This window comes from Drosophila subpulchrella, chromosome 2L (genome assembly GCF_014743375.2).
Source record: "Drosophila subpulchrella strain 33 F10 #4 breed RU33 chromosome 2L, RU_Dsub_v1.1 Primary Assembly, whole genome shotgun sequence".
Classification (NCBI taxonomy): Eukaryota; Metazoa; Arthropoda; class Insecta; order Diptera; family Drosophilidae; genus Drosophila; species Drosophila subpulchrella.
The window spans coordinates 20901468-20922215 of record NC_050610.1 but is presented as its reverse complement, the minus strand read 5'-3'; the positions used below and the strand labels follow the sequence as shown (position 1 = coordinate 20922215).

General features: G+C 39.1%; 5 protein-coding genes across 6 annotated transcripts; 3 read left to right on the top strand and 2 right to left on the bottom strand.

Annotated features, from left to right (window-relative positions):
- Positions 1-844: 844 nt before the first annotated feature.
- Positions 845-5358, bottom strand: LOC119547928 (glutamate receptor ionotropic, kainate 2). 2 transcript variants are annotated; one of them, XM_037854973.1, is made up of 11 exons: positions 5160-5358; positions 4943-5089; positions 4821-4883; positions 4556-4759; positions 4290-4501; positions 3891-4232; positions 3090-3521; positions 2566-2924; positions 2077-2507; positions 1593-1861; positions 845-1369 (listed from the first exon to the last, which is right to left on the bottom strand). In XM_037854973.1, exons 1-11 carry the CDS (start codon positions 5233-5235, stop codon positions 899-901), a joined length of 3006 nt encoding a protein of 1001 aa, XP_037710901.1. In that variant the 5' UTR covers positions 5236-5358; the 3' UTR covers positions 845-898. The 2 variants fall into 2 exon arrangements, with proteins under 2 accessions (XP_037710901.1, XP_037710902.1); XM_037854974.1 differs by having other exon boundaries at positions 5164-5301.
- A 684-nt stretch (positions 5359-6042) lies between these two features.
- Positions 6043-7073, bottom strand: LOC119548120 (cilia- and flagella-associated protein 299). The gene is made up of 2 exons (XM_037855216.1): positions 6571-7073; positions 6043-6520 (listed from the first exon to the last, which is right to left on the bottom strand). The coding sequence occupies exons 1-2, from the start codon at positions 6898-6900 to the stop codon at positions 6125-6127; spliced, it is 726 nt and encodes a 241-aa protein (XP_037711144.1). The 5' UTR covers positions 6901-7073; the 3' UTR covers positions 6043-6124.
- On the top strand, positions 7062-8194 carry LOC119548119 (cilia- and flagella-associated protein 299). The gene is made up of 2 exons (XM_037855215.1): positions 7062-7475; positions 7782-8194. Exons 1-2 carry the CDS (start codon positions 7104-7106, stop codon positions 8169-8171), a joined length of 762 nt encoding a protein of 253 aa, XP_037711143.1. The 5' UTR covers positions 7062-7103; the 3' UTR covers positions 8172-8194.
- A 133-nt stretch (positions 8195-8327) lies between these two features.
- Positions 8328-13369, top strand: LOC119548118 (glutamate receptor ionotropic, kainate 2). The gene is made up of 12 exons (XM_037855214.1): positions 8328-9005; positions 9062-9211; positions 9275-9337; positions 9420-9626; positions 10058-10275; positions 10336-10485; positions 10541-10977; positions 11040-11217; positions 11276-11499; positions 11557-11694; positions 12403-12833; positions 12892-13369. The coding sequence occupies exons 1-12, from the start codon at positions 8903-8905 to the stop codon at positions 13314-13316; spliced, it is 2724 nt and encodes a 907-aa protein (XP_037711142.1). The 5' UTR covers positions 8328-8902; the 3' UTR covers positions 13317-13369.
- Positions 13370-14354: 985 nt separating this feature from the next.
- Positions 14355-20366, top strand: LOC119547150 (glutamate receptor ionotropic, kainate 2). The gene is made up of 13 exons (XM_037853869.1): positions 14355-14436; positions 14512-14658; positions 14720-14782; positions 15263-15472; positions 15792-16003; positions 16077-16235; positions 16295-16453; positions 16515-16795; positions 16856-17045; positions 17393-17754; positions 18947-19377; positions 19800-20059; positions 20118-20366. Exons 1-13 carry the CDS (start codon positions 14355-14357, stop codon positions 20292-20294), a joined length of 2733 nt encoding a protein of 910 aa, XP_037709797.1. The 3' UTR covers positions 20295-20366.
- Positions 20367-20748: the final 382 nt, after the last annotated feature.

The window sequence follows — 20748 nt, the reverse complement described above, 5'->3', positions numbered from 1 at the left end:
GACTAAACACCCTATCCATTTTCAATATTTGACAAAAACAAAGTTAAAGAATTCTTTATTAGGCGGAATTCGAAATCTTTTGAAACTCCCATAGGGGCCCATAAATATTATTTAAAATTATGCGATATATTAAAAGTTTTTTTTATCAGAGAATATCGTTTGCATATTACTTTAAGCATTTTTGTGATTTACTATCAATAATGGCTTTTCGTTTTTATTTTTACAGATGGTGGTTTGACCATCTTTTTGACCATGACTCATTACTTAAGTTGACCTTGGGCACAACAAAGTTATTCTTGGGGGTCATTACCTCGTTCGGCAGCATATCGGCTTTGTGTCCACCATTTAAAATAGGGCCCATTTCCAACAAATCACTTAACCCATCGTGCCCTTCTGGAAGCAAGAGAATATTTCTCAGGAGTCGACGCCACAGGATGATGTGGCTATATAGGTTCGGAAATGGTACGACTTTGCTTTACAAACTTTTGATCAAAATGGAATACCCTCTTTAAGGGTTTAATAATATATAATTCCACTTAAGTCCGTTTTATAAAATTCATTATGTTTTATGTTTTTGGATTTTTAAAACAAAACTTTTTAATTGTCACAATTTATTAATAACGTCGGATGAAAAGTGTTACATTTAACAGAAGCTTTTTAGAAATTTACGAAAATGGGATTTTAAGAGATGCTAAAATATGCGATGCATATGATTAAAGAAATGTCGGATAGCATACTTCAAACAATTTACATTAAATGCGGATCTCTGTGAATATTGAATAAATGTGGTGATGTTAGGTATCGTGGAAATCGAAATCAAGCTTATATAATGAAGGCTGCTCTATTTTTTTTCGCTTAACAAACTTGGTGGATGACTAAGTTCTTTGGGCAAACGTTATTATTCTTCATCGTCATGTTCCTGATCATCTTGATGATGATGGTGATGATGGCGATGATGATGATGGTGATGATGATGCCGATGTTGCGGTTGCTCTGGTTCTTCTTCCGGGATCAATTCGGGTTCCGCTTCAGGAGTTGGTACTTCATCTTCATCCATTTGCGTTGACTTGTCGATTTTCCAGCCGACCTCTGGTGGCGGTGGAGTGGTTGTCTTCTGTGATTTTAGTGAGAACATGGAACCGATTTTCTTTAATTTACTGTGAACAGATGCCTCTACGTCGTGATCGCCAGAGCTCTTGAGACTTTTCATGGACAAGCCTTGGGACTTCGAAGAATGCTTGGTGCGACTTGAAGAGGAACTGGACGAAGATGAGCTGCCCGAGCCAGAACTTGCATGTACTGGTTTTGTAGTTATCCAAATTTTGGCCGCAAACAAGGCCTCTGATTTAAAAGCATCTTTTAGCGAGATCTGTAAATAAGTCAATGATATATTATATCATGTTTTTAAATGCCTTCACTTTTTCAAACGAATTAGTTAGTCAAAAATCATAATCATAAGTTATAAGGCTTTAGTTTCTAACAGTAGTCTTTAAAATCTTTGTGTTTGAGTTTAAAATATAAATAGTATTAATAAAAAGGTTTACATTTAAAATTATAAGCCCCTAATGCTGTTTAGCCTTAATATAAACTACCTTTTCTTCGATAGCTACAGATTTCACGTTCCACAGGAACTCCGTACATCCGAGGACCATGGCTGCAAACAAACCGAGTCCCAGCACCAGGAAGACACCACCCACGTTCTCCAATCCCAGTTCCGGCGTGTCTCCGCCTTCATCGTCGCTCTTCTCGCAGTTTCCACCGCCGTGCATCTCCTTCCACCACTTTCTTTTTAGTTCCGCCAGCTGTCCCTTTTCACCCAATTTTAATACTGCCCCACTGATCTGTTTGCGATATGGGGAATCTAAAAAGATATAAAAATAATATTATACTATATTACAAAAATTACTTGATGTCGATTTTTAAAAAAATCGTTTGTTTTAAATGAGATTTTCAGTCATCATCAGTATGTTAAGAAAACTATATCACATAAAATCCGACGGTTATAAATTATATAAGATAACACAACTCTTTTTGGGCAATTCTTCGCATGGAACTTTAATTTTAGTCAACACTCACTAAAGGGCATCGCGATGCCATAGCTCTTGTAGTCCAGCCATCCACCGATCTGCACCAGATCGCACTTCCGCTCCACATTGTACTCCAAGGTGGTGGACTCCATCAAAAAAGCATACAGATTCTTGCCCTTCTGAACCCTCTCGACTCCCTCGTCGTTGGTTTTTGTGAAAACCGAGGGACTAGCGCTTTCCATGGCCGTCCACATTTTTTGGTAAACGCTAAAGTTCGAGTCCCGAAAGAAACCCATTGTGGAACCACCGGCCATGGCACCGTATTTTATTTTATTCTGGGCAGCCAGATCCTCGGCACTGCTGATGGAATTCCCCTGACGGGAATTGGTTAGAAAGGCAGCCAAGTTGGCTGTGTAGGAGTTCAGCATCATCAGAGCGAAGAACCACCACATTCCGGTGACCAATCTGGTTGAGGCAGCCCTGAAAAATAATTAACTTTAAGAATAAAGAACTCGGTGGCTTGTAAACCTCCACTTACTTTGGCAGAATGTCACAGCCCTGTCCCATCAATGAGCCGATCGAAAGCCAGGTGGTGTTCATAATACACCATATATTCTCCACCTCTTCGGGCTCCTTGCAGGGATGCGGATTTTCCCAATCGTCGGGCGCCATTCGGGCCAGTCCGTAAAGCAGCGTTGAAATGAACAGATACGCAGATCCCATGTAGATCCACACATCCAGGGAGAATGGAGACAAAAATGAGAATAGATCGGTGGGTGGTGTGGGAGGCTTAGAAAACAAAATACTGATTCCAAGGGTCATGAAAGGGGGTGTAAAGTCAACGGCCTGGCGTCGGGAAGATGTCATCGTCAAGTCGCAGATTCCAAGATCAGCATTCTAAGGAATAGGAAGAAATAGAAAAGATCATTTCAGAAGGTTTTAATAATATCAGTTAGAAGTTTGGTTTTTTTCTAAGGGTTTGGTATTGTTGCATGCACAATATCTATATCTATTTATATGTAATATTTTATTAAGCTTCTTAAAACTTACTACTTTACCTACCCCATCAATTAGTTGTCTTACAATACCATCCCAAGTCTGGGTCACCTTGTTGAGAGCTCCGTACTTGCCGTCGGATGTCAAATGAAATTCGTATTTGAATTTCAGCATTTTTGCAATTTCATCGATCAAGTCTATGGAGTAGCCCTCGTATCGGGCATTTCCCGATAGGATTTCCCCTTCCTCCGACTCTCGAAGCGTGAGAAATGGGGCTCCCAGGCGGGAGGACACTATGAAGGTTTTATTGGACAGCATTTGACCTACTCTTTTCTCGCTCTCCGCTTCGTCGCCGAGCTTATCTAACCCGTTCACCGGATCCCAAGTGGCTAAATTCGAAAAGCCGTCAGCATTTAAATTCATGAATCGCAGCGTGAAGAAGCTTCTCTGACCATTCTCATTGAAGTCAATTCGACCCGTGGAAGTCTCCTCGGAGCGCTAAAAAATTTAATTGATTTTTATTGTCCAAGATGGATGTAATGTAGTCTAAGAAAATAAGGGGTTCCCAACAGCATTTAAGAACTGCAGTCAGAAAAACCGTTCTCAAACCTGTGTTCTTGAACTCAAAAGTTATCCAATATCTTTACAATTGAACACTTAATTGTTTGCGAAACTTTATTCGAGGGAATACTTTCCTCTCTATTGATCACTTAATCTCGCAATACAAAATCAAGAGTAATTTAGTCTTCATCTCAAGAACTTTTCTCTACGAATAAGTGAGAGGGCGATTTCTCAAATTAAGAACATCGATTATTTTCCATTCCAAATGTTTCTGGATGTGTTAATCGAATTAGTAAAATAACTTACCGCTTTCATGAATTCAATAATACGTTTACCAAATGGCCAGGGTTTCTTTCGCCTGCACTCTACTTCGGGGGCTGTGAGCTCCTCAAAAATTCCCAGCTCAGTAAGACCCTTGGAGAACAGCCAAACGGCATCGTTGATCAGTATCATCTGAGTTTTTACCCGATCTGACTCGACTTTAAAGTACCGCCCCTCGCGTTTCTCCCGCTCCTCCCAGTCGTGTACAACGTTTCTGACATGGAAATCGGTTGGATCCATTATTCGCACCATGGTGATGTTGGCCCCGACACGAGAAAGATCGCCAAAATCGATTGTATGGGTGTCCAGATGCGGTATGAAAACGCTCTAAAGAAGGTGGTGTGAAATATTATATTTTCTCTATCATTTATGTTTAACACGAACCTGATACTCGCCCAACATTTTCATTTCATTAGCTTGTTCCAATATTTTCAATAGATTATCTGGTGCACAGTGCAGAATCAGGCAGTTATCGGTGGATAGTTTGATTTCCTTCAGAAATGGCCTATGATCGTCATCTGGTCCCAATTGTTTTACCGTAGTTGGATTGCTGCTTGGCTCACCGACTTGCAAAATATCCTGAAGTTGTTGAAGCTCTAGATGTGAACAAAATTAGAATTTTCATCGGGGTTTTTTATTTTAGAGCTTACCCCTATCGGACTCATAGACAACCGTAAAACTACGCCAGCCAAAGCTCTGAACAATCTCTGCAAGTCCCTGAGATAACAAGAGGTTATCGGGATGAACATTAAGGGTCATGGTAGAGTGCTCTCGATCTGGTATAGATTCATTGGGTATCCAGTCATAGACTATGTGTGGTATATCAAGTGTGTCACATATGGAGGCAATTATGTCTGTGAAAAGTAAAGGGACTATAATATTTGTGTACATTTATTTCCAATTGTTAATACTTGCCAGAACTGCTGCCCGTACTGGGTCCGAAAATGGCAATTACTCCTTGCGAAATCAAATTGCAAACTAAAATAGAATTTTGTAAAGGGCTTGAAGATTTTTAAAGATCCTATTTGTGTTCTCACCCATTTTTTCCATAATGAAACTATCATCCGTGTTGGCATACATAACAATTGGAACAAGTTCTATGCTCCGCTCCAATATATTTGCACGGTCCACGGCGGTTCGGAATGCAATTTCCGATTCATCTTTGTCTGATGTAAAGATGCTACCTAGAAAATGTGCGAAAATTGCATCCGAATGGCCGCAGTCGAGACAGTGACCTAATTTTAAAGCACTTACCCACCATAAACTGATTTCTATCAGCGATTGCTGGGGACAAAATCATTAGGATATGCGCGATGAATATCAAATACATTTTGCATTTTATAACTGGGAGATATCCATTAAAAGAAACTGCCTAAATTGGCTGGTTTTGCTGATGATGTAAAGCTTCCGAATACAATTTTCGCCCACTTTCTACCGTTTCAACTGTGATGTTCGGAGGTCTGCAATGCAATGAGCATTGGAATGGCGACATCTGAAATGAGAACACAATCGAAGAGCTATGCTAATTTTAAAGACGCACGAGCGAAAAAGATCCCGAGAGAGGGTCCAATGCAGTTTGTTTTGCTCAGCATATTCTAAACAATATTAATTGTTCATAGAGCAATGGGCAGCATGTTTTTGCTCTCACTTGAAACGGTGCCAATAGAGTGGGTTCTTCCACTATGATTTATGGGAAAGTACAAAATTTTTAATTTCATCGTATTTTAAATTTTTAAGCTTCTTAAGATTCTTTACCTTCCAGTGAGAACGATGTGCCCTTAATATAATGATTTATTATAAGTTTTATGGCGCATAATATACTCTTAAAAATCTTTTTTCTATTTTTACTATACATTCTACATTTTTGAAAACTATTAGTAGACTATAAAACTATATAGTAGATTTACTTAACCTAAAAAAAAACCTTTTTTGAAGAGTAGAAAGCATTAAAATGTTTTCTTTAATATCAACAAACAGAATAAAACGATTTATTGTGAAATTTTTAAAATGTAATTCCTAACATTAGTTAAGATATCGCAGTTTTTAGGCAATATCATGATTGGCATGGTTCAGGATCCTTAGTCCAAAATTTTAGAATTATATTTCTTTGAAACGATTTTATTTTGATAATGTTTCTTTGGCTTTACTCTAAATCTATTGACACTTTAATATGCAAATCACCGACATAATTTTGATACAGGGTTCCTTGACTTCAAGATCTACACCTTCTTGCGCACAAAATGATCGTAGAAGACAACATAGCCGAATTTCGGAGAGTATACCATCGAACGCTTGGCATTGCTTGAGTACCTGTTGAACTGCCCGCCCACCGATATCATTTTGTGATCGCCCCGATGCATGAACATCAGTCCAAAGTGGTGATCGTGCATCACCTGGTAGTTATCACTGTCGGTGTACTTAACCAGGTTATAGCGAGGGTTCGAATAGCTAAGATGGTGGGCCATGGGCTTTAGACGGGATCGACCTGTAAATACTCCCCGCCAATCGGTATGTTTCATGGCCTCGCGGTAGCAGTTACGCCAACTCATGTCCAGATCTATGTAGCCGGAGATCTCCGAACCGTCGATATGGATGTACGAGGTAAAGACAATGGTCTGAAATAATATAATATTGTATTATGTTTTATATATAATTTAAAACTCACCGATAGAATCTTGTTCAAGTTCAGCAGTTCGCGGGACTTGAACTCCAGTAGCACTGGGTCTTGGTTTGTTGGCGCCATAAGATCGCTGAATAGGCCCACATGGGCTGTCTTTGGCCTTATAGCCTCTAAAGCTATATCCACCCTCTTCACATATTCCTCTGCGGTATAGGGGATCTTTGTGGTGCGGTAGCCCAGCTGAACGATGGTCTTGATCGTGTTCTGATTGCTCAGATATCTGTAGTCCTTGACGGTGGCAAACGATGTAATGTAATCACTGTAGTTGTCGAACTCCAAAACGCTGAAGTCCACGTTCTTGCCCTGTGTGGCCATCTTAATGGGGAAGTACTGTGATGTGTGGATGGACTTCAGCCAAGAGCAATGTCCAGCTCTTTGTGTGGAACGGGAAAATGCACCCGAAATAAGAGTCTTTTATTTACAGAGTGTTATTGTTTAGTGTGTTTATGTGTTTTTGATATTTATCTACATTTTGTTTGACTGTCATACATTACACTAGAAAATAAACTACAGCAAGTATGGAAGAAAAGGGATTGCGCCTTGGCGACTCGCAGCTGAAATCCCAAGGTACAAGGAATTTTCAAACTGGGAAGGATGGGAAAAAGAGAAATGCTATGGATGCAATACGTTGTAGAGCCTACGATAACTATCTAAATTCGTTCATCAAAATGGAGGACAGACTGTATCTTCCCAACGATAGGGCAATTCAGCAATTAGTTCGCTTGAGGTCCCCAGTGGGAACTGTTATGATGACACCCTCCCAGTTCAAGGATGCCCACTTTTCACCCCTGGGAACGTTCTTCTATTTCAGCGAGCAAAATGTCGCCAACGATCCGTTGACCATAGCTCTTGCCGAGCGCGAAAAGCCAAATGCATTTAAAACACTTTCGGTAAGATATACTCAATGAAAAATAATCGCTTTGTTTGTATAATTATTGATTTCGACCGTATCTTTAAAATACAAGATATATGATACCAAATGCTGGGGGAGAAACTATTAAGAGTAAAACATTTATAAATTTGGTTCTTGTTCTTTGATAATTATTAGTTGACGCTCACCATTTCTAAATTTACAAATTCAATCAATATTTAGTAATACATTTTTAGGAATAAATAAAAAGTATCACCCTAAGGTCGGTCATATAGTACTTTTCCGAATATCGACTACTAGCTAATACCTATAACTTTTTTTTTAGACCATAATCTTCGTGAGCACACGTGATTCGAAAGGTTTTAGCGTGTCTGGCTACATCGACTTGGAGCAGAGTTTACGTAGCTTTAAGACTGCTGGGGTCAAAGGTCACCCCTGGGCAGAAATATTCTCAGGTCACCGTCGCCTCGAACCAGATCAACAGGATCTGAGCTTCATCTCGTGGAACAATGGCAAGGTATTTTACAACGACTCGGATAACTACAAAATTATACCAGATGCTGTCAAGGGCTTGAGCTTTTTGTACAAGGGCGATGGCTCTATACTCACTATAGAGAAGTATATAACCGAAGAGCATTCATTATGCACATTTATAGAGTCGCCGAAACACGGATCGGCTGTCATATACGATCATCGTATACGTCGAAAGATGTGATTTGTGATTGATGTATTACAAATTCAAAGTGAATTTTTAATGGCCAGTCGTAATAGATTATAATTGAAATATGAAAGGGTCTTACCTTAGACTCACCGCTGAGGTAAATTGTATCATATTTTCAAGTACAAACCAAATACTCTATAGTTTTACAAAAACACTTCAAGAGGAAGACGAAAAAAACATTTCAGAAACCAAAACAATATCACGATCATCAAATAGTTGGCACGAAATCGCAAAGTGGAAAAACAATTGAGAGGAAAATCTTGAGGAAGTGCCTAATGGCCGGCCAGACTGACTGATGCCGTCGACGTCATGGACAGGCGCCATAAAGAATCCCGCGAGAGAACGTTGCGTATACGTATTGTGGGAAAGACTCAGAGCACGTTGCGTATACGAGCAGTGGGATGGACCCACTCTCAAAGACTGGAGAGAGATCCCCTGACTGAGTTCAGTACCAGTCGATCCGGCAGTCAGTTGGCGTGCATAGCGCTCCAAGACTGGGTGCTTCCGTTGCGTGAATAAATAAATTCTCAAGAACACACCACTTTGTATTTAACTTGATTTTTCTTCGTGCCAGTTTGTGTGCGTGTGTGTGTGCCTTTTGTAGATATAGATATAGATTTGTACATATGCAGTTCAGAAGTGAATACGAAATGGCTGCTGCATTTAGAAAATTCAATTAGTTTCGAGTGTTTTGAGGTAAACAAGTAATTGGAGGAAAAAGAAAAATGCATTTCGGTCCAGTCTGCATTTATGCATTCATAATTATAATCGCCTTTTTCGACGCTATTCGCGCCATTGGCGTTGATGGTCGCAATGAAATCACAGTGGGTAGGTTTTACTTGACAATCGGTAAAAGCTATATTCACAATATTTTACCATCTAAGGTGCCATTTTCTATGAAAATGAAAAGGATATCGAACTCAGCTTCGATCAGGCCTTTCGGGAGGTCAACAATTTAAAGTTCGCCGAGTTGCGATTCGTAACAATCAAGCGATTTATGCCCACCAACGATAGTTTTCTTCTGCAGCAGATTAGTAAGTAAATATCCACAGTTTTTCCGAAAACAAAGTTTTGAGAAATTCATCTTCCGTGTGTAGCGTGTGAGCTGATTTCCAATGGCGTTGCGGCTATTTTCGGACCAAGTTCAAAGGCAGCCAGTGGTACGCAATGCTCATAGAAAGAGAGAGGGTATGGCTAGGAACATATGTTCGCGATGTGACGATGCTTTTCTTTATATCACAGATATTGTTGCGCAAATCGCAAACACGACCGGCATTCCCCACATAGAGTACGACTTAAAACTGGAGGCCACTCGGCAGGAGCACCTGAATCACCAGATGTCCGTCAATGTGGCGCCCTCACTGTCCGTCTTATCGCGAGCCTACTTCGAGATCATCAAAACCAACTACGAATGGCGTACCTTCACATTGATCTATGAGACGCCAGAGGGTAAGTAATGAGTTAGGATCAAAGATATGGCAGACATATACTTATGTTTAGAGCAGTTGTATCCGAATTCCAAGGAAATACCTTAGTTAAATGGGGAAATCTTTATTAAATATATGTATGTTTGATCTCTAGTCAAGAAATATCCGATATCCGAAATATCCGAGTATTGAAAAAAATACTTTGTTTAAAATATGTACCCTTTTAAAAGAAGAGAGAAAATTTATGTAAGTCAAAGAAATATGGATAATATTATTTTACAAAGATCGTATTATGTAAATTAAGAAAATACGGCTAATATTTTTTATGAATAGTCGGTTACAAAATTTCATAAGTAGAATCCATTAGCTATACATGAATCTTATCGAAAATGTAGCACCTATTATTATCATATTATGTACACAACTACGATTATAGTTTTCTACATATCTTAGGTCTCGCACGTCTTCAGGATCTGATGAACATTCAAGCTCTCAACAGTGACTATGTCAAGCTCCGAAATTTGGCAGACTACGCAGGTGACTACAGAGTTTTGTGGAAGGAAGCAGATGAGACCTTCCATGAGCAGCGTATAATTTTGGACTGTGAGCCGAAAACTTTAAAAGAGCTGCTAAAGATTTCCATGGATTTCAAGCTGCAAGGACCATTTAGGGTAGGTTAGGTGAATTGGAAATATAAAAACAAACCGAATTAATGAAAATCATATTTTCAGAACTGGTTTCTCACGCATCTGGACACGCACAGTTCGGGACTGAGGGATATTTATAATGAAGACTTCAAGGCCAACATAACCTCAGTGAGAATAAAAACAGTTGACCCAAACCCGTTTGAAAGAAAGAAGACCCGCATTACCATGGTGGATGTAAGTAGTATAGCAAATTCTCAAGGACTTAAGACTAATTTGTTGTATTTCCTAGCAAATTTTGGGAAACCAAACTATGCTGCCCATTCTCATCTTCGATGCAGTGGTCCTTTTTGCCAGCTCGGCCCGAAATGTTATTGCTGCCATGCAGCCCTATCATCCACCCAATCGGCATTGCGGCAGTTCTTCACCCTGGATGCTGGGACCATTTATCGTCAACGAAATGAAGACGATTTCCGAGGATGATGTGGAACCGCGCTTTAAGACCGAGAATATGGGGCTGAACGAAAACGGGCAGCGAACCAACTTCAATCTCGAGATTTACAAGCCTACCGTGAACGAACCCATGATGATCTGGACGCCTGACAGTGGGATAAAGACTCGTCGCCTCAGTCTGGAACTAGATAGTGGCGGCACTACCCAGGATTTCTCAGTGCAGCGCAAGGTTTACACCGTGGTAACGCACTACGAGGAGCCCTACTTTATGATGAAGTTGGTTTGGATCTTATATAGTTAACACCCTGCAGATTATAGTATTTCTTACTCCCTGCTAGAGAGGATCACGAGAACTTAAGAGGCAGGGAAAAGTACGAGGGCTATGCCGTGGATCTCATAAGAAAACTGTCTGAGCTACTGGATTTCGATTACGAGTTTATGATCGTCAATGGCAATGGAAAATATAACCCAGAGACAAAACAGTGGGATGGTATTATACGAAAACTCATAGACCACGTGGGTTTCTTCAAAAAAGTAAATCCTATGTTATATAATTATTTTACTTATCCCTCAGCATGCCCAAATTGGCGTCTGCGACCTGACAATCACTCAACTTCGACGTTCTGTAGTGGACTTTACGGTGCCCTTTATGCAGTTGGGCATTAGTATTCTGCACTACAAGAGCCCTCCGGAACCAAAGAATCAGTTTGCCTTCTTAGAACCCTTTGCCAAAGAGGTCTGGATTTATATGATCTTTGCTCAGTTGGTCATGACTCTGGCATTTGTTTTTATCGCCAGGTTTGCGGTCTCTCTAAACCAATTCGGTTTTGAAGGTGTTTAATATATTTTTTGCAGGCTTTCTTATCGCGAATGGTTGCCACCGAATCCCGCTATTCAGGATCCAGATGAACTGGAGAATATATGGAATGTGAACAACTCGACATGGCTGATGGTGGGCTCTATTATGCAACAGGGTTGTGATATTCTACCTAGGTCGGAGATTGTTTGTTAAACGAATTTACTACTTATATTATATCCTTGATAAAAGGGGATTATAATAGTCTGCTTAACATTTTCATTCGGTAAAATCATTAAAACAATTTGAGAAATCTCCTCTTAACATTCTTAAATTCAAGACAAAAGTATTCTCAAGCTTGTTAATGAAAGTAGATCTTGAAATAGAGATGGAAGTTGTCTGTATTTTTTTTTGTTTAATGGAAATAGTTTTGCAACTCGAGAACATTTCATCTACACAGAGAAAATACTAACGTTCTCATCTGAGTTGAAAATGTTCTTAAAAATAGAATGACATTTTTAAATTAAAAATGAATTGAATTGGCGGTATTTCCATAGTATATCCAACAAATAAACTATTAGTCCAGTCAGTAGTCTATACTTATCAAAAAGTTGTTAAATAAACTCAATTTAACTTTTCTCTTTTCACCATTTCGTTCTTATATTGAGAGCATTGAACAAAAATGTACTTACATGGTTTTTAAGAACGAATGTTCTCAATTCAAGAACAATTTTCTTGGATATTTCCCTCTATGTCTGTGTATATTATGAAAACTGATTGGGAGCTCTAGAGAACGGATTTTTTTTCTATCGCAGTTAATTTTATTTTGTATATAATTTTATTTATATTAGTATTAAGAAATATTCCAAATTGGTAAATTTCCATTCTACGTATAACGTTTACAGAGGTCCCCACATGCGTATTCTCACGGGAATGTGGTGGTTCTTCGCTTTGATGATGCTCAGTACCTACACGGCCAACTTGGCCGCCTTCTTAACCAGCAACAAGTGGCAGAGCAGCATAAAGAGCCTGCAGGACCTCATCGAACAGGACAAGGTGCACTATGGGAGCATGCGAGGTGGCAGCACCTCGTTGTTCTTCTCCGAGTCCAATGACACTGATTACCAGCGGGCCTGGAACCAGATGAAGGACTTCAACCCATCCGCCTTTACTAGCACCAATAAAGAGGGCGTGGCACGAGTGCGCAAGGAGAAGGGCGATTATGCCTTCCTCATGGAGACAACCAGTCTGACTTATAACATTGAAAGAAATTGCGATCTTACCCAGATTGGCGAACAGATTGGGGAGAAGCACTATGGACTGGCCGTTCCATTGGGTGAGTTATGAATATGGAAACATGAATTCTATGATATTTCTTTAAACCATTTCAATAGGAGCTGATTACCGAACCAACCTTAGTGTCTCCATTCTTCAGCTGAGCGAAAAGGGCGAGCTGTACAGGATGAAGAACAAGTGGTGGAAGAAACACAATGTCACCTGCGAAGCCTTTCACGAGGTGGACGGCGATGAGTTGTCCATTATTGAGCTGGGCGGCGTATTCCTTGTACTGGCCGGTGGTGTCCTAACCGGCGTAATCCTAGGCATCTTTGAGTTTCTGTGGAATGTGCAAAACGTGGCGGTGGAGGAACGAGTTACGCCCTGGCAGGCTTTTAAAGCGGAACTCGTCTTTGCCCTCAAGTTCTGGGTTCGCAAGAAGCCGATGAGAATCTCCGGCAGCAGCGACAAATCTTCGTCCAGACGATCCTCCGGTTCCAGGCGCAGTTCCAAGGAGAAGACGCGCAGCAAGACGATCAGTTAGGAGCTGTGAAACATATTTTACTTTGGCATTTCAATAAAGAGTCGTCTAAGAAATGGGGCAAACCATGGTCCATTTGACACATATATTGAGCTATATTTATAAAATTACTTTAGAGCACTGAAAGCGCATTTGGGTATGTTCAATGAGCTGGAGAATTTCAAAGGGTAATATTGAGCCAGTCTGTCAGAGCAATAGAACTTTAGATAATAAAATAGTCGTGCATTATTTAAATTACCTTGTTGAAACACTTTTTGTGATATTCTCTGAACAACTTTTAAATATATATATTTTCTGTTGGCTCTAACGATTTAAAAGTTCATAATAAATGGTTCTCTACAAATATAATTAGAAATCTTTGTATTTCTTTTCTTTGAGCTAAACAAATTACAGAATATATACTAACTATGTAACATTAAGTATCAAATCAGCATAAGTATACTTTATAAAGAACATGTTTTGGATAAAAGTTATTTTTCGGTAGGTCTTTTTGATAACCCTGAATATAATAATAATATTTTAATATCCCCTTAGATGATTAAAATTATTATTTTTTCTTAAATTAGAATATTTATGTTTCTGTGTATGAAATTCTCAGATCTTCAGACTAACATTTTGTCATCTCCCGCACACTTTTCTTCTGTTTAGCTAGTTGCGGGGGCGTCCGGCTTGCCTAATTTTAGAGCACATTTAGTTTTCATTTATTGGTCCATTTCCAGCAAATGCTTATGCTCGTGTCTGCATGGTCTAGACATGTGATGCTTGCTCTTCTTTTGAGAGTAGGAAATCCAGAGAACTTATAATATTTTTTATTCTCGATGACGCAGTAAGTCTCGCATAGATCGAACAAGGTAGAGGTTCGAAAATTCCATTTTTTGAGAAGCCTTCTCAGTGCTCTTCGAGCAGTCCCCCGGATCTGGCCGAAATCTTTTGTCGGAATTATTGTGTTGGCGTGATTAAAAAATTGTGTTCATTTTTGTTTGAGGGGTACTCAAAGTGATTTTCGGGGGAAGGAAAACGAGACTTCCTATAGATGCCAGCATGTCTGCTATACAGTTTTTAGTACTGGCCGCAATAATCCTATCCAGTGGCGCCAATGAAGAAACTTTAGTGGTGAAAATTGGTTGGTTAATAACTAAAGTGTTTTAAAATACATGGACTGATTTTCAAGATATGTATACGCACTGATTTTGTATAGGTGCCATTTTTTTCGACACCGAAATGAAGTTGGCCGAAGCCTTTAGTGTGGCCGTAGAGGAAGTGAATGCCGTAAATCCCGCTCTGAGATTGGAGGCCGTTAAACGCTATCTGACCATCGACGACAGCATAGTCCTGCAAGATCTTTGTGAGTCAGCTAAATATATAGGATTACTGCTCAAGAATGCATTTGATTATCACTCCATTAGCTTGTGAATTGATTGGAAATGGTGTGGCTGCTATATTCGGACCAAGTTCAAAGACAAACAGCGGTAAGTTTCGCTTTTCTTTGTATATTCCCCTTAGTTAAATTATTTTTAAAACGAATCATATGGTTCGGCGTCATAAAATAATGTCTAGCTGCATATATCTATATATAAAAATCCATAAAAGAAAAATAGAGAAAGAGCGGCGAGTCTAGAGAGAGAACTTCTAAAGGCTCGTCAACCTCGTTAATGATTCTTCAAAATATCCAAAACACACTCTCACACATGTTGGCGTAAAATTGGGCTACGAAGCATTGGATCCAAATATTTTTGCAGTAAATACAGCGTCCGGTGGTTGGGGACAATTTGAATGGGTGCCAAGAAAAATCCCCACCACATTTGTTTCTGTTGTGCTCTTTGTGTTGTGATCACCACTTTCGTTTCTGTGATTCGGTAGTTCCCCGGTTCTTTCTAAACAAAAATATACAAGTCTAGGGATAAACAATTTTCGCTCACTTTCCATATCTTTCTCTTGTTTACCCTTAGATATTGTCGAAGTTCTGTGTAACATGACGGGTATACCGCATCTGCAGTTCGATTGGCATCCTCAGCAGTCGGGAAGGGAGCGTATCAACAGCCAACTCACCGTGAATGTGGCCCCAATGGAACTTTACCTGTCTGCCGCTTTTTTAGATATCTTGGCTAGCAAGAGCTTCGACTGGAAGTCCTTTACCATAGCCTACGAGAAAAGTGCTCGTATGTATAAGTAATTCAATAATTAAATTTGTATAATCAATATTGGCATACAATTTTCTTAATTTAATTATATTTATAATTTCATACGTAAAACGTTGAACTTTTAACCTCAAGTTACTTTGAGTATAGATAATTCTTACATTTTTCTAAACGTTTTTAAATTCAGTTAATATATACCCTTATCTTAATAATTTAGTAAAAGCAGACAGATATAATAATTCTTTTTTCATTTTCTGTGTTCCATCATCTAACTCTGAATTCTGAAGTAGTATGTTGTATACCTCTCCTATGATATCCTAACATATCCCTTCCCCAAAAGACCTCAATCGCCTGCAGCACATCTTAGCTTGGAAACAGCTCCATAAAACAGGGATCAAGATGCAGGAATTCGAACGAGGAGGCGACTACCGAGTTCTCTGGAAGCGAATAAACAACGCTCGAGAAAAGTTTGTTCTTCTTGATTGTCCATCCGACATTTTGGTGGACGTAATAAATGCTTCCATCGGATTCAATATGACTGGGCCATTTAATGTGAGCATTAAAATGCCTTTGTTTACTTCAAGCTTACTATATTGTTTATAATTATTTTTTATATTTTGCGTAGCACTTATTTCTAACGAACTTGGATACACATGTGAGTGGCATTGAACGATTCTATTCCAGGGAATTTACGGTTTCCGTGGCGGCTGCCAGGATACGATCCTATATTCCCCCGCCAGTTCACGATGAGATTGATGTATTCGACAACTTCGTTGATACCAGGGTAGGATTGCAGAATCTTACTTATCTAATCATTGACTCATACTAGTTCCTATTTTATAGTTCGACTCACTTGGAACCCAGCTTGTCTATGACTCGGTCGTACTTTTCTACAATGCCCTTTTGGAAATAAGCCAACGATCTGCATTTTACATTCCTCAGTTTAGCTGTGGTCGTGGCTTTTGGCAGCCAGGACCACGACTGGTAGAACAAATGAAAATGGTAAGTTATTGTAAAAGTTCTTTAGATGATACCTAATGTAATGTCTTCTGTTGCTTTTCAGATTTCCCCAAAGAATGCGAAGCCTCCTTACAAGACTCAACGCCTACAGATAAATTCTGATGGCCAGCGCGAAGATTTTAATCTCGAAGTTTACAACCCACTCATCGATCGTGTAACTCACGTATGGAACAAGGAATTTCAGCTTGTGGACTATGAAACATTAAGGGAGAACTCAACTCAAGCCGTGAAGCAGAGAAGACTTAAGGACAAAGAGGATTTCTCCCAAAAGCCCGTTCGTTATACAGTTGCTACTCGGGTGGGAGAACCCTACTTCAGCTGGCGGTTAGTTCACAACGCAAAAAGTGTTACAAAGTTAATCTCTAATTAAAAGGATTCTTCTAGTAAGGAACCCGAAGGAGTTCATTATGAGGGAAATGAACGATTCGAGGGATATGCAGTCGATTTAATTTACAAGCTGGCAGAAGAATGCAAATTTGATTTCAACTTCGAACCAGTCAGGGATAATAAATATGGAAGTTACGATGCTGCCAAAGATGAATGGGATGGCATTATTCGACAATTGATTGATAATGTAAGTATTATTATATTACAAGAATAGTTCGATTTATTGAAATCTTAATTACTAAAAAATTTTCATTATTTACTAGTAATTTTCAAACAGCAGAGATTTTTCATCATTATTGAGAAACGAAAAAACTTAAATATTAAATTGAATTATAAGTCTTTTTAAAAACAGTTATGGTAAACTAAACTAATAGTCAGATGCTATATAAAATATTATAGCTTTAACTTTCTAGAATAATCTTTACCAGTTAGAAAAATATATCACAGTCAATACAGACTGGGAATGCTAATATTTTTTTATGATGAGGCTCGATTAAAAGATTTGTTACCTGATTCTGTTTTAATTTACGCTAGAATGCACAAATTGGAATCTGTGACTTGACCATTACTCAGGCACGTCGCACTGTAGTGGATTTTACTGTTCCCTTTATGCAACTGGGAATAAGTATTCTGTCATATAAGGAGCCACCACCGAAGCCAAATATGTACACCTTTCTTAATCCGTACGGAGTGGTAGTTTGGTTATGTGTCATGATTGCGATGATTATCACGGCTTATGCCTTGATTCTTACCGGCCGCATAGATCAATATGAGTGGGAGCAGCCAGTGGAAAATATGGATCACGAATTGGAACGGGAGAATATCTGGAATCTGCATAACACCATGTGGCTGGTGTTGGGCTCGATACTCAATCAGGGCTGCGATATTTTGCCCAGGCAAGTAAAATAATAAATAATGTTATAATCTCAAAAAACAGTCAATTTTAAAATATCATCACTTTCTAAGAAGGTTATTAAGGTTCGGAAGGTATTTGATACCTTGCGTGCGCTGTTTTTATACCCGTTACTCGTAGAGTAAAAGGGTATACTAGATTCGTCGGAAAGTATGCAACAGGCAGAAGGAAGCGTTTCCGACCCCATAAAGTATATATACTCTTGATCGGGATCACTAGCCGATTCGATATAGCCATGTCCGTCTGTCCGTATGTCCGTATGTCCGTATGAATGCTGAGATCTCGGAAACTATAAAAGCTACAATACTGGGATTAGGCATGCAGATTCCTGAGATTCCTGCGCAGCAGAGTGCAGAGTACGCTGAAGTGTATTGTTCTTATCATTACCTATGGATTGACCCAAAAAAAAGTTTGCCACGCTTACTTTTACGCCCACGAACCGCCCACAAACTTCAAAAAATTGTAAGTATGAACGTGGATATCTCGGAAACTATTAAATATAGAGAATTGGGATCTCAGATTTAGATTCCGTAGCCTTGTACCTAGCGCAAGTTTGTTACGCGAATATGCCACGCCCACTCTAACGCCCACAAACCGCCCAAGCCTGTGGCGTCCACAATTTTCATGCTAGATACAAAATTTTAACTGACCTGTATTGGTCTCGTCAATACCTATCGATTGACCCAAAAAAAGATTTGCCACGCCCACTATAACGCCCATAACGCTGCCTACCGCCGATAGGTGGCGCATTTCAATCTCGCTTTGCTGCTTGCATATCTCCATTTCCCTTTGGTCCCTTTAGCCGAGTAACGGGTATCTGATAGTCGAGGTACTCGACTATAGCGTTCTTAATTGTTATTGTTGTTCCAGTTTGGAATTGGTTATTTACCAGATAAAATCCTTTTAAAACAGTCTTAAGTTCATTTGTATACCCTTGCAGTTAGAAGCTTGCAAGGCAGTGAAGGAGACCTTCCGACCCCATAAAGTATATATATTCTTGATCAGCATCACTAGACGAGTTGATCTAGCCATGCCGGTCTGTCCGTCCGTCTGTCTGTCCGTTTCTACAAAAACTAGTCTCTCAGTTTTAAAGCTATCAGAATGGAACCTTCCCTAAAGTCTTATTTCTACTGCAGGAGTTATCTAATAAAGAAACATTTTGATCTTTTCTACAGGGGACTGCCCATGCGTTTGCTGACTGCTTTCTGGTGGATCTTTGCCCTTCTAATCTCTCAGACCTACATAGCAAAGTTAGCTTCATTTATTACCTCTTCGAAAATTGCTGGTGAAATAGGCTCCTTGCACGGCCTTGTTGACCAGAACAAGGTGCAATTTGGCACTGTTCGTGGAGGGGCTACCTCGGTTTATTTCTCGGAATCAAACGACACTGAAAACAGAATGGCTTGGAACAAGATGTTGTCCTTTAAGCCGGATGCCTTTACGAAGAACAACGAGGAGGGCGTGGATCGTGTGAAGCTGAGCAAAGGAACCTACTCCTTCCTGATGGAGACCACCAATCTGCAGTACTACGTTCAGCGAAATTGCGAGCTTACTCAGACAGGGGCAAGTTTTGGAGAGAAGCACTACGGGATTGCAGTTCCACTGAGTAAGTCAATAGGGTGTTTTAAGTTCCAAAGAAGAGCTATCTACCGAAACTAATGTTTAAGCTAAGGATTTCAATATTTATCAAAGTTATCTGTGTATGAAAATATATGGATCAAAAAATAATATTGGTATTATGTTAGGGATACAATAGGTAAATTGTAATTTTATAATTTTTTAAACCACCGTCAGTTAGATTTATCAATTTCAATCTCGGAAACAGATCAGATGTGTAAAAAATGCTGATTATAGTTGATGCACACAAATAAAGATAAATTAAGATAAAGATAAAAGATTAGTCCTTTAAATGTTAAAATGTAATGGGTATCAAATATTCGGAAACTGAAGTATAGAGTTCATTCTTGTTCTACATACCCGTGATAAAAACTTTAATTTCTTTTTGACTTTCCAAAATTTTTGCGATAGATGCCAACTTCCGTTCCAATCTCAGCGTGGGAATTCTCAAGCTCAGCGAGAAGGGGGTGCTTTATAATCTGCGCAACAAATGGTTTAACAACAATCAAAGCACCTGTAACCTGGCTGCCTCGACCACCAAAGCCGACCAGTATGATATGGATTCGGTTGGGGGTCTATTTGTGGTCCTGATCATAGGCGTAATGGTTGCATTTGTGATCGGCGTCGCAGAATTTTTGTGGCATGTGCAGCGCATTGCAGTCAAGGAGAGGGTAAGTTAACTTTATCTCTTATAAAAAACAATTTAATTAAGAAAGAAATGCATTTTAGATACCCCCCATGCTTGCTCTAAAGGCTGAGTTTAACTTTCTCATTCGATTCTGGTTAACCAAAAAGCCTCTTCACACCCATCGACAAAGTCGTGATTCAACGTCCACGGGCTATTCATCTCTGGAGCAAATATCGAGTGCTAAGAAGAAAAAAAAGACCAAGAGGATTGCGGACTAAGGGAGTGAAAATCTTGCGTACATTCAGTGAAATATTATTTAGCCTAGAATAGGAATATTTTAAATCAGCGGTGCTCAGCTCCAATTTTCCATTTCTGATTGTTGTTTAAGAAGTTCTTAATTCTAAGCATTAAAGAAAAGTTTTTAATCCAAAATGAACATATGTATCTACAATAATTAAAAGTATACATATAATGTACATCAACTAAATGAAAATTGGAACATTTAGTTTTCCAATAATGTTGACAATTTATTTTTATTTCAGATAAAAATAAAAACAAAATTTTAAAATCAGAATCATAGGCCAAATTATATTTTTCTTACCTTTAACATTTTTTTGAATCTGAAAATATTTGTAATATTTATTTTCAGGTAACATGACATTGCCATATGTTTTGTGTGCATGCCAGTTCATAAATGCCAATTAATATTTCATTCGCAATAAAAAATACACA

Excerpts from the sequence above, each read along its gene's own strand:
- LOC119547928 (XM_037854973.1), bottom strand. The coding sequence starts at position 5,235 with ATGTATTTGATATTCATCGCGCATATCCTAATGATTTTGTCCCCAGCA. Across the intron at positions 5,090-5,159 it reads TAGAAATCAGTTTATGGTGG|GTAGCATCTTTACATCAGAC; the intron begins GTAAGTGCTTTA and ends CACATTTTCTAG. Across the intron at positions 4,884-4,942 it reads TTTCATTATGGAAAAAATGG|TTTGCAATTTGATTTCGCAA; the intron begins GTGAGAACACAA and ends ATTCTATTTTAG.
- LOC119548120 (XM_037855216.1), bottom strand. The coding sequence starts at position 6,900 with ATGGCCACACAGGGCAAGAACGTGGACTTCAGCGTTTTGGAGTTCGAC. Across the intron at positions 6,521-6,570 it reads ACTTGAACAAGATTCTATCG|ACCATTGTCTTTACCTCGTA; the intron begins GTGAGTTTTAAA and ends ATATTATTTCAG.
- LOC119548119 (XM_037855215.1), top strand. The coding sequence starts at position 7,104 with ATGGAAGAAAAGGGATTGCGCCTTGGCGACTCGCAGCTGAAATCCCAA. Across the intron at positions 7,476-7,781 it reads ATGCATTTAAAACACTTTCG|ACCATAATCTTCGTGAGCAC; the intron begins GTAAGATATACT and ends CTTTTTTTTTAG.
- LOC119548118 (XM_037855214.1), top strand. The coding sequence starts at position 8,903 with ATGCATTTCGGTCCAGTCTGCATTTATGCATTCATAATTATAATCGCC. Across the intron at positions 9,212-9,274 it reads TTTTCTTCTGCAGCAGATTA|CGTGTGAGCTGATTTCCAAT; the intron begins GTAAGTAAATAT and ends TTCCGTGTGTAG. Across the intron at positions 11,218-11,275 it reads TACGAAAACTCATAGACCAC|CATGCCCAAATTGGCGTCTG; the intron begins GTGGGTTTCTTC and ends CTTATCCCTCAG.
- LOC119547150 (XM_037853869.1), top strand. The coding sequence starts at position 14,355 with ATGTCTGCTATACAGTTTTTAGTACTGGCCGCAATAATCCTATCCAGT. Across the intron at positions 16,004-16,076 it reads ATATGACTGGGCCATTTAAT|CACTTATTTCTAACGAACTT; the intron begins GTGAGCATTAAA and ends TATTTTGCGTAG. Across the intron at positions 17,755-18,946 it reads GGCTGCGATATTTTGCCCAG|GGGACTGCCCATGCGTTTGC; the intron begins GCAAGTAAAATA and ends TCTTTTCTACAG.